Source organism: Genypterus blacodes, unplaced genomic scaffold, assembly GCF_046128005.1.
Source record: "Genypterus blacodes isolate CSIRO-AG114 ecotype Tasmania unplaced genomic scaffold, CSIRO-AGI_Gbla_v1 ptg000008l_1, whole genome shotgun sequence".
In the NCBI taxonomy this organism is placed as follows: domain Eukaryota; kingdom Metazoa; phylum Chordata; class Actinopteri; order Ophidiiformes; family Ophidiidae; genus Genypterus; species Genypterus blacodes.
In genome coordinates this window covers 945,001-957,665 of record NW_027466822.1, presented here as the reverse complement: position 1 = coordinate 957,665, position 12,665 = coordinate 945,001, and the positions used below count along the sequence as shown (strand labels likewise).

At 43.8% G+C, this 12,665-nt stretch overlaps 1 protein-coding gene and 1 non-coding gene across 5 annotated transcripts in view; both read right to left on the bottom strand.

Moving 5' to 3' along the window:
- The window catches only part of satb2 (SATB homeobox 2), a 40,192-nt gene that overhangs the window by 26,099 nt on the left and 1,428 nt on the right, over positions 1-12,665 (bottom strand). For all 4 annotated transcript variants that reach the window (XM_076155537.1, XM_076155547.1, XM_076155557.1 and 1 more), the window contains 2 exons: positions 4,783-4,998; positions 708-893 (listed from right to left, as the gene is read on the bottom strand). In XM_076155537.1, the coding sequence (XP_076011652.1) occupies positions 708-893; positions 4,783-4,954 (358 nt within the window). In that variant the 5' untranslated portion in view covers positions 4,955-4,998. The remainder of the gene's footprint in view (positions 1-707; positions 894-4,782; positions 4,999-12,665) is intronic.
- On the bottom strand, positions 551-623 carry trnak-uuu (transfer RNA lysine (anticodon UUU)). The gene has a single exon. It is a non-coding gene; the product is annotated as a tRNA-Lys (tRNA).

Here is a 12,665-nt window from a genome sequence, read left to right as displayed (position 1 = left end):
ACACACAATGTATTTCTGTCTTGCGGAGACATTCCTGTCCAGCTCTTTGTTGTATCTTTAATGACTTTTACAGACTCTCTTTGTCTCGCGTTGTGTGTGTGCTTTTTTTTTTGAAACACTCGCGCGCGCTCGCCGCCACTGTCACAGTTTGGTGTCAGACGACCTTCATCCAGTTTGCGCTTCTCTTCTTCGCCCAGTGCCGCTGATTAGAGGGAGAGGCGAGTCTCTGCTTTCAGAGATCATTGCCGTCTTGACCCGTGAGCTGTGTGGTATTTAACTCTGCATCAGTGGTAGTTTACACAGACACACACTGGTGGTTGGAAAATATGACTATTACTAATGGATGGAGCCCTTTTTCATACTGTTATAAAAAGGCCCTATGTGCTGGATTTTAATAATAGTTCTTTCGGAAAAATGAAGTAAATCACATTAATATAAGTGTATAAACTGGATGCAGAACTTTTAAATTGGGTTTCAAGATATTTGCTGTAAATTGGAGGGGATTTTTCATGTAGATTTGAAAGTTTTCTTATGAAGAAATTAAAGCACACGCCTGAACAGGGACTTGAACCCTGGGCCCTCAGATTAAAAGTCTGATGCTCTACCGACTGAGCTATCCAGGCCCTGAACAACCACATGTGGCAAGAGAACGATCTTACGGCAAGAGAGACGACGAGGAGATAATTCATAGCATGTGTGTCACTGACCGTGGGCTTGTGCGGCTGAGCTGTGCGAGTAGCCCAGGGCCAGCAGCGCCGTCTCCACCAGCTGAGAGAAGAGAATGTCCTTCCTGATCAGAACAAACTCCGCGTGCTCCTCTCTCCCCTCGCAGGCATCTGTCTGAACGCCTCCGTCGCACTGCTCCACCACGCAGAAGACGGGAATCATCAGACCTGTTGGAAGTAGGGAGGAGGGAGGGGGGGAGGGAGACGGTTGGGCAGAAAACAACAAACAGATTGAGTTGGTGTTTGGTTTCCTGTGTTGACTCCATCATCTGCAGCTTCTACCTGCCAGCAGCCGTGTTTCACCAGCAACAAACACATGTGGATTGTGCTCAAGCTTGTAATCCCTTTATCCTTTGTGTAACAGCGTTGAAAGTTAAACACCTGATCAATCCTCAGACATTTAGATATGCAAAACACAGATAAGAGCTGCTGTAGAATATACGAAAAGCGCTGATGATACCATATATGGGCTGTTTATGACAGATGTGCTGATTCAGGCCATGTGACAACCAAAGCAGATTTTTCCGGATCCTTCAGTCTTTATTCCGAAGAATCTGACGGATCCTTGTTGTGTAACAGGAAAGGTTTGACTTTTGAAACGATTATATTGATTAATAAATGCGGAGCTGCTGTGGCTGGAATGTTGAGCTTCAGCACGCAGAGATGTAGAATTTCAGTCTGTGGCTTAATATGAATTGTGCTGTGAATGGGGCAAGGGTCCAGACAAACCTCATATTAGGACCTCAAACACACACAAACACACACACACAGCCCAGGGGGTGCTTGAAGTACCAGTGTCTGTAATAAGGATCATGTATTGCACATTGTCAGAGCTTGAGGCCCGAAACTGACAATGTGACAGCAGCAGAAGTGGATCATTGTGTTTTCCCAAAGATTTCAGAGTGGAGTCACTAAATGATCACAGCAACACAGAAATCTCTCTAATCTGTCCCCTCTGATTCACCGCAAACTCTTGAGAAATTATTTATAGAATATTCCGCTGTTTATTCATTGCACGATTCCCGGAGTTCCCGTGCTTTTTTATCATTCCTTCCCCTCCAATATCAGCCTTTTTCCTAAAAGGCTTTTGGTTTTGGGCCACCTGTCAACTAGCAATTAATTAAAGCGCTCTAAAGAAATGATGGACTGAGCGCATTAGGCAGCCTCCCAGCACTAATAACACAGGGCACAGCAATGTGTTTTATCGCATGCTTGCCACACAATACATACACACACACACACACATATGCCTCAAACACGTCCAACGCGCGCACACACACACGTACACACACGTCCATACAAACACATGAGGTGCACCCCTCGCCTCCCTCCCTCCCAGACCCATCCTACCCGTTGTTTTAATCAGTCAATTCCTATATTTCTATTTCCTCCTCATTAATCACTCTGCTCCCAGTCCTCCGGGCTCTCATGGAGTGAATTACACACTGGAGCGCCGTGCCAATTCAAGTAAGTGAATTTCCCCCAACAGGGAAATATAACTGTCAACACACAGCAGCTCCCTCCAAACAGCACTCCTCTCTCTCTCTCTCTCTCTCTCTCTCTCTAGCTCGCTCACTCTCTCTCTCTCCCTCTGTCTCACTCCCTTCGTCTGTCTCTACCTCCGTCTGTCTTCTCCTATATCCACTGTCCTGTGATTTGCCCACTGCCTGTATGATCTGGTTTGGATGATGGGATGTTGCCTCAAACCTCTAATCCCTCTAATATGTATGAGGATGAATGGACGGGGATATTAGAATGAGATGTATGTGTGTGTGTGTGTGTGTGTGTGTGTGTGTGTGTGTGTGTGTGTGTGTGTGTGTGTGTGTGTGAGTGTGTGTATGTGAGTGTGTCAGTATGCATGAGTTTGTGAATGCGGACATCTGGTGAGTGTAAGCCCGAACTGTAAATCTATGTATGTATGTGTGTGTGTGTGTGTGTGTGTGTGTGTGGCCCCCCCTTCTTCATGACAGCAGTGTGGTTTGGAGGAGACACGTCGAGTTTCCTGTCTTCAAAGACACCCAGTCATTATTACAGGCCCGCCATCCGCTCAGCAAACCCCTTCCTCCTTCTGTCCCTCCCTTGTCCCTCCTCACTTTTCTCAAACGGAAACGTCTTCCCCTCTTATTCTCGACATCGGACCATTTGCTCGCTCGCTCCGTCGTGTCGACTTACAGATGCTCCGCGTCTACGTTGTTGCGGTAGCATCTGAGTTCCATGACGCTTTGTTTTTCTTCTTCGTCTTTACAAACTGCCGCTGCGCTGCCAAGCATTGTTGGAACCCGTAGACGTTTATTCTGTATTCTAATGGAGACCCCAAAGTTTCCAAAGATACCAAATGTGTCAGAGTTAGTTTTGGGTAAATGTGAATAAAATCATACACTTTACATCCAGGATATTTGTATTTGATGGCGTAATGACTAGATTGGCTCGATGCTTCACACAGTGTAAGCATCATAACGCTTCAATGCTGAGTGGGAGAGAGCAGAAATGATCATATTGTTTATGTCACAGGCCGACAGAATGTTGTGTTCAGGGCCTCTGCTGTTTGAGTCGCTCTTTTTAGTGAATAAAGTAACTTGACCTACAAGTAAATAGAGCTGATAAATATGGTGGAACTCTGCCTAGTATGATGCATAAGTTGGACATTGCTTAACGACAAGACAGCAGACTCCAGAGTGTCTCTGCGGGTCGGCACCACACATTTGGATTTGGTTTATTTGGATTTGGTGTAATTTGTTCACTTTGTTCTTCTCCTCCTCTCTGGCAATTAGCATTACTAGGGTGCATAGCTTGGCATGTCACAATAAGCTAATATGTCCTTCATTCTTTAATGAATAATCGGAATCCAAGAGCTTCAAAGCTGAAAACAAGGAATGTCCACATGTGGGTACATACAGTGCACACACACACACACACACACACACACACACACACACACACACACACACACACACACACATGAGCGACAAACAACTTTCACACTGACTGCAGGGATCGATCACCCAGAGTGACCATATAAATCATGTTTATTTGGTAAGTCTGGATTATAGAGCTCTGGCCCACACTTTGATATTAGCAGTGTGTGTGTGTGTGTGTGTGTGTGTGTGTGTATGTGCTCTCAGTAACGACTACTCTCCCAAAACACTACCACGTTGGTTACAGAGTCAAAAGCTGAAAAAGCCCCGGGACACCTGGCAGGATGAAAGAGCGCCCTTTGTTTTCCCTATTTTAACACAACAACCCAAGAATATTCATTTTTCCTCCTACATGTATGCAAAGGATTCTTTCCCAAGCAGGTGGTGCTTTCTATGTGTTTGATTACGGCAGCTCTTGATGCTCAGTTCATATTTCTGTTGGCATCTTTTTTTAATGGACCGTCTCCAATATCTGTGTGTTTACTCTGTTTCGACTGAAAACAGCTTTATTTTAAACAGAAAGGAACTGAAAGTGCTGGCTGCAGTTTGGACTTGTTGGGCAATGAGCTATGATCAAAGAGGAGGAGTCATTAGAATAAGCAATGTGTGCGTGTGCGTGTGCGCGTGTGTGTGTGTGTGTGTGTGTGTGTGTGTGTGTGTGTGTGTAAGAAGACCAGCGTCATTGGAAGATACAGTATTTGATACATAGACTGACCTGGTGCCTGAGGGTGCATATGGAGCCCTAAAGGTCACGAGGTCAACCCTTAATACATCATATTTGGTGGTAAATGGACCGAGCAGATCTGGATCCAAAGTCAGATCAAATGTTGTCGTACATATTATCAAAGTTTCTGAAAATTCTGCCACTGTTTTGTATGGAAATAAACCAGGATACATTTTAGAGGTTGAAAAAAAGTGAAATTTCTGTCAAACCTGCAAACACACATAGCTCAAAAATGTGTCATGTGGTTTTTTTGATGACAAAAAATTCATTTCATTTCTCCAACTTTTCTCTCAAGCAAAGATTTTGTCAGTTTATATTTCTCCATTTTGCTTTTTGCTTTTTCTTTTGGGATATTTTTTCCCATAAATTGAAGAAAAGTCCATTTTGCCTTCAGAGGGTTAAATTGCCTCTTGCTTACCTCCCAGGAACTTCTGCGTGGCTCCGTTGTGGCGTATGCGCGGCCCTGTGGGGCTCCCGTTCAGCTCCAGGCGGCCCTTCTTCCCCGGCGGAGGGAGCCCTCCGAGGTCAGGGCTGCCCCCCCTCCGCTCAGGGCTGTCCTGCGTGATGGGACTCTCCCCTCCGCGCTCCATCCCCCTCCACAATGCCAGAGGAGCTCCAGCCAGAGAGAACGAGTCTGCAGAGACACACACGGGGGGGACGAGAGGTCAGTGACGCACAGTGAAAAGGTAACAAAGTATACATTTACTCAACTACTCCACTATGTTCAGCCAGTGGACATTCTTGAGTAGCACCAGAGGAAGACTTTGTTCTTCTTCCCCAAGTACATTGTTTCACCTTTTACTAGCCTATATTTGATGATTATAATTAGTAGTTATTTCTCCAGAATGTTCACTCAAAATCTATTAAGTTATGATGTCATTTTATATCTCAGATTTTGAATATTTTTATTTCTTATCACTCATCTCATTTTTCACAGGAGACATGGATGGTGTGTGTGTGTGTGTGTGTGTGTGGTGTGAATGAGCAAGTATACGTCATCGCATATGGAGGCAACAACCCACACGTACACTCACACACCAGCGTGCGTGTGTGTGTGTGTGTGCTTTGTGGGTGAGTGTCCCCTGATAAGAGAGTGTTAGCCAAACATCTAATATAGGGTAATGCCATTAGACGCTGTGCCAGGCCTGACGGGGTACACATGCCAAGTATCACACAGCAGCCAAATGGACGCCTCCTATTTACATAGCAGCCCCCTGGACAATAGCAGCCGTCACGTGTGACCCTCAGTGAGGGAGAGGACGCCAGGAGGAGAGACGGACGAGGTACTGCGAGTGGAAAATGTTGAAGAGAGAGGAAGGTTTTCATATTAGAGTATGGAAATCAAGTCAGTGACCCGCTTTTTTGGAAGTGGAAAAACACGGAGGGTCTCTGCACTGAGTGACACCGGCCAGCCATTTGGCCACAGCGACTGTTTGAGTGAAGCATAATCCACACTGCTTGATTAGAAACTGCCCCCACTCGCCTCTTTTTATAGTTTCTACAGCTTTTACAGCTCCGGCAGTCATAACTCTCAACAAAAGATGGTGTTGACATGTTGTCCCACTGTGGTGTCCCTCTGTCTCTGTCTGTCTCCCCCCTCCAACACCCTTCTCTCTTTCTCTCTTTCTCTCTCTCTCTCTCTCTCTCTCTCTCTCTCTCTCTCTCTCGTGTTTTCCTCTCTACCTAACTGCTCGGCCGAGAAACGCCGCCCACCACATCAACAACACAAAGAGAGTCAATCTGTGAAGAATTAAGAGCTTGGGCAAAATTTCAACATAACTAATAAATTAAAAGCATTAGCCTCGACGTGATTAAAAAGTGTGGGAGGCAAAGAGGCAAAGGACAAATATGCAAGTGGCAGAATTTAATAAAAACAACATAAAAACAGTTCAAAGAGTTACAATGAGCAGACTGCAATGTACACTAGTAGCTATAATTCACGTGGTGGGACTCACTCAGGAAAATAAATCTAACCACTAACAATGTCACAGCTGCAATAAAGCGCAACAGAATATAATATTAGACTGAAACAAATCCACTGGCTGCCAAGGAGAAAACCCTGAATAAAATCCACATATCTTTACTTTTTACATTTAGAATCTTAATTTAAAAAAAAAAAATCCATTCTAACCATTGTGCACACTGGGTGAAAACAGGTCCTTTTAGGTACGGCCCCTTCAAAGCTCTGCTCTGTTCTGATTGGCCAGCAGCTGCATCATGGTCAACCCTGGTCAAACGTTCCCTTGTTTGTCTCGTCTCTAAGCTGGTGTGTTACATGTTGATGTCCTCGTGTTACAGACATGACGGAACGGTCAGGAATGAGGCTTTCAGGGCAGGTCGGGATTTATGGGTTTGTCTCAGTGGATGTGTTTGTAGAAGCAACGACCTCAGGCTTTGCAGCTATGACAGTGTTCCTCACAATTCTCTTGACTTCCTAAACATCTGCTCAAAATACTTTGTCAAATGAGAGAAAATATAAAAAATCACATACATCCATTTAAGGAGTGAAAATGCCTCCAGACAGATGATCTATGAAGAGTGAATGATATATTTGGAGCTCCTCTGAGAGCATCTTTGACACGCGTCTGAGGCCCTGCGTCTTCCTCACTAACAGGTCCCAACCTGAACGTCTGCAGCTCTCCTGATGATCCCTATCAAGCCCCGGCCTCGCCGACATCTCATCATCTCACCCAGAACACACACACACACACACACTAGCAGATAGGCAGCGTACTCCTCGCATCTCTTTATCTCCCAACACATCCTGCTTCAATTACATTTCATTTGGCATTTGACCCAAGAGATAAAGAATGTTTTCATGCTGAGCATTTTTTGCCAAAGACATCACCTCATCACACTCACCAGCTTCAATCAAACAGAGAGTCAATTAGTACATAAACTCCACTCAGATGTTCTTCGGGGAAACGTTTGATACTTTAGAATTCTTTGTAGTTTCTTTTGAAGGTTTAAGGTTTTTAGAAAGTTGTTACAATAAATGCCATCGTGGTCAAATACTTAAAACAATTTCTTCCATTTTGTGAACAACTGATTTCCAGGTGTTTATGGTTGCACCAAAAAATCCAGAATCATACTCCATCACTGATAGAGCCAGTATGACAGTGTGAGCAGCACAACAAGAAGATGCAGCATGTGTAATCATCTATTGTTATTATTATTTATTCACTCATTTATCAATTTACAGATCATGCCTCTTTCTTTTCTTCTTGTTCTGTCTCTCTCACTACAAAAGGATGAGGATCACAATCGGTATGGGGTGTGAACCACTGATAAATGCTCATCTATTTAATGTAATTATTATGGGTATGTTGGGCAACAATGGTTTGTCCCCGAGGGCCTGATAACAGAACGAGGCTGTACAGCGTGTATCAATACATCCGATAGATTTACCAACACAACAACTCTTTCTCTCAGATTGCTATCAATTTGAAAAGCAATCAGCCCCATCCTTAATCCATCTTCCCTGCTGATGATGCCTGCCATAGTTAAAGCAGTTAATAAAGGAGCGATAAGAGGAGCTGTTGCATTTCTGCTTTGGAGACGGACAGCGAGTGTAATGTCTTTTTGATAAGGACGGGTCACGACACGTCCCCCATTGATTGCTTCTCTGGGCAACAGCCATACTTATCAAAGACTGTAAAATGAATTCTCTACTATATTCGTCATTACTACATCTCAATGCCACATAGTTACACCATATAAGAATTATATATTACACATTATGTTTGATACAAGGACAACTTCAGATTTTGATAATACACGTCTATCAAATTGCACATTATGACTATGATCTAGACATATAGAACAAATACACACCGAGGGGCCAAACGTAAGATTGGAAGGAGGAAAAATGCAGACACACCCAGAGAAATGGAAGAGTAAGACACAACAACAAACACACCTATAAACAATATGTCCAGCTCAAAGGAATAAACACACAGGAGCAAGGCTGAGGTGTAATTCAGAGTCAGTCTAAACTCTACAAATCAGACGGCTGACAGACACTGATTGGTAGTCACGTCCATTTGAAGGACATGTGGGGTTGGTGACGTGTCCAGCAGCTGCAGCAGAGGAAAACTCTACATCTCATCATCTACACTCTATACTTCTTCCTCTCAGTTGCTCCTTTAAATTTCTCTAAATCTCTGTCACACTCTTCAAAATATTAAGACACAACTTTTTACTGTATATTTTTGAAAAGTTCTCAAAAAAATCTGAAAAGGGAGAATAAGATTTTTTTTTTTGCAATCTTCACCTGAGATTTTTTCAGGGAAACAACTTCAAAAGGGGCTTTTATTTTGAAAATGTTTTATTTGTAAAAACAGATTTGGCTGCATTAGATGACTGCCAACAACTTTCAACTAGTGAGTATTCCATAACATCAGAATTAATCAAATAAAGAGGGGGGAAAAAGCTGTAATTTGAGGTAAAAACTGAAAAATATAAAGCTCTTTAATATGGTGAACGTTCTGCCAAATGTGTCTTGTTTTATAAACTGACCTAAAGAGAAAGAAACAACTGTTATAAATGTAATATTTTTCTGGATCGATCTCTTTAAATGTTACATATTTCAAAGTGTTTTCCTGCTGCATGTTTGCCACTGCATTTCCAGTCTAAACACACACATCACACACATCAGGACCAAACTGCACCTACACTGACACTCTATCATGAGATTCATACGCCTGGTGTTTATCTATGGTGCACCTGAGAAAACACACAGTATATAATCTCATCAATCTTCCCTTTGGATTCTCGATGAGCTGCAGAATTGAATACGTTCTTCCCAGGCCCCGAAAAGCCACCAAGTAATCCTGCCGACAAGCAAACAAACCAAGCAAGCAACAGACAAAACAAACCCACCGATGCCAGAGTGTCAAATACGACCTCAGACTCCAAAGAATAAAAGTCAAACTTACAAACTCCTCCTGCCGCTGCTGTGCCGCTCTAACAGTCTGGGCTCAGTATCTGTGTGGCCGTTGTGATAGGACACGTGAACATGCAAACCAGACTTGCGCAGAGACGATGAGCGTGTGTGTGTGGACATTATTAGCACTGATAGCAGAGGACAGTGGGAGTGGCAGCAAAGTGTCCACAGCCAAACTGTTCTTCCTGTTTCACATCCACTTTGATAGCAGGTTTATTAGGGTTATTGGTTAATGCTGGGCTCTGTAACACGGGTAAATATGGCAAGATAAACACACACACACACACACACACACAAACACACACACACACACACACACACACACACACACACATGGTAGTATTAAGAGGAAAATGTCCTCAAATCCTTATTGAAAGTGACAGATTAAAATCCAATCTGATATAATCCTCTACATGAATGATGAAATAATGATTTTAATTGATATTGTGAAGAGTTTAGCAGAGTTTTTTTGTGTAAATACCAGCCACCATTCACCTGTGGCTCAGTAGAAATGAGATGCAGCAGGAGAAAGTATCCAAACGCTACTTTTAGTTACCTTACACACAGATGATCTCCACTCAGCACTGACCTTTATAATTCACCAAACTCAGGAGACAAATCCGGGAAGAAAATAGGAAGTGGATGTGAGTGTTTATGAGAAATGATTGCACTTCGGCAAGGTATCGTTATTGGGAAATGTGTTGTTTATAGCCATCAGATGTGTGAGTGGAGCACAGTGATGTGGAGAAACGGGTGAGAGAGACACGTTTATGGCAAACACACGCTCACGTTAATATGATTGCGCAATTTTTTTCTGAAGCTTCAGGGGATTCGGGTGTGTACAGGGGTTAAAAACCATCACACACACACACACACACACACACACACAAACACACACACACACACACACACACACACACACACACACGCACACACACACACACTGAAAGATGGATGAGGGGGTGAGACAAAGGCCTTCTGGCAAACACGTTTAGCTCGCTCATAAACATCTCATTTGATAACACGGGCGTAAAGAGTTAACAGGGACCCTTTATAGCATCACCCCTCCAGTTAGGGGATGCACACACACACACGCACGCACACACACACACACACACTCAGAGTCACAAACAGACAGACACTAAGCCGCACAAACCACAGCCAGCGCGCTACACAGACTCTGCTTTAACACTTCCAGGGACCACACACTGACTCAGAGCACACACACACACACAGAGGACAGACAAATATGATCATGACAAACACACACACACACACGTGTACAGGGTGGAGTACGAAATATCATATCGCAGAGGAACGCGCAAACACATACACACACTAATATTTGCTCTTGTAGGGAAACGGTCACAAGGTCAAACTTCCCTGCACACTTAAGTCGCATCTACACACACTTACACACTCACACACAGACGTGCACGTGCACATACATGCACACACTGGTGCCAAACCCATCACACCACAGTGTGTACCCAACTCACCAGAGAGGGAATAACTGCGGGGAAGAGGAGGAGAGCGAGCTGACCCTAAAAGGAGGAAGGAGACCGTCCCCCGAGCCGCAGGGTGTCTGTGTCGGACATTAACATCAACCTGGACAGGGCAGTGAGACAGACAGCTAGGGGAGAAGTGAAGCTCTTCTCCTGTCTTCCCACACACCTCTGCTATCTAATCTTCACTTTAATAGCCACGGACACGCCCATATAACATGTGCACAGATAAGTGGGTCCACACATGGGGAGAGGAGCGAGCAGGAGGGAGGGATGGAGGTCTGGAACAGGGGGGGTTAAGGGGACACAGGGTTAAATGTGGGAAAACACACATTATTCATGGATGTCTCACTACTACTACATGACATTTGACCTCTCGAATGTTACACTGGAGCCTCCTGGAGCTTCTGAATCAGGGTCTGTCAATGCAAAAGCTGAGTTCAAAGAGTCCCCCAGTCTTCATGAAGGGCTCCAAGCTGCAGAGCGTAAATAATGTGAGCGTCTCAGAGCTCCTCATCACCGCCGGGGTCGCGATCACACAGTGTGGTCGCGATCAGAACGCAATCCCGCCGGCGGTTTACGCGTAAAAGTCACGGATCGGCCGTGTTTCACATCTGAGGCCAACTTTAAACACACATAAATACACACACACAAACACACTGAGACGGATCCATTCTCATTCGCGGTTCGGTCAGAAAGTTGCGTCTCTTTTACGCGCGCTGGAAGGCAGAAAGCGGCGCGTCACTGCGTCACTTTTCACCTATATGATATTTGAATTCTTTTAATAATCTGAACTGAAATCGTCCAACTGATTTATCCACATTTCAACATTAAATCTTGTGAGAAATTGCAGAATTTGTTCAATTGTATGACGGCAGCGTGATTGACAGCAGAGCGAAGTGGCGTATGCTGATTATTTAGAGGTGAAACGGTGAAATAGTTCCTGTAATATCACAATAATAATGAAAACAATGCGTGTTTAAATGAGTGACGCATTAGTAGAAGTTTTGAGTTGCTTTACTGGTTGTTATGGCTCAATAGTTTCCATATTTCTCCTCGTCACACACATTCAAAGAGCTCCAACCAGCTTCAGCAAAGTCGCGCTTCACTTTCATTCCAGTTTCTCCTCGAATATGTTTCTCCAGCGAGCCGTTTGGGACTCGAACTCGCAGCTGAGAGACAAACAGATACTATACTGATGACACACATACACACACACACAGAGCAGAATGGAGGCCGTGTTTATGCGCCAAACCTCTGCGAAACTCCTCATCTGACATTAGATCACAACTCTTTGCGTCGCTTCTCCTCCAGTCTGAGCGCCTCTGTGGTTCCAGGTTCAAGGCCCGTGAGATGCTTTAGGTGTGTGTGTGTGTGTGTGTGTGTGTGTGTTCTGATGAATATTAAAAAGTGTTCAATCAGTAACGTGACTAACACCTCGCGCTCTAACGGCTCAGTAATTATTACAAAGTGGCTTAAAAAGTGACGAGCTGCTGTGATATTCTGGCGCAATTTTTCTCTTTAACTTATTGTTTTTATTAAAATTTGTGACTAATCCATGTTTTCAACTCCACACACACACACAAACACACACACACACACACAGAGACACACACATATACACACACATTTTCACGTTTGGTCCAATTGAGTTCTAAACCTGCTCTAACACACGCACTCACACACACCACGTGCCTGTAAATATTATATACGTCTAAAATACAAACGTACATGATTGATTCGTTATAATCAACGTGTTGGATTTAGACGAATATGTACATTATTGTTGTTGTTTTTCCCCAATATTTACTATTTAAAATACCTGGATGTAAATCAGATTTAGTTAAAATA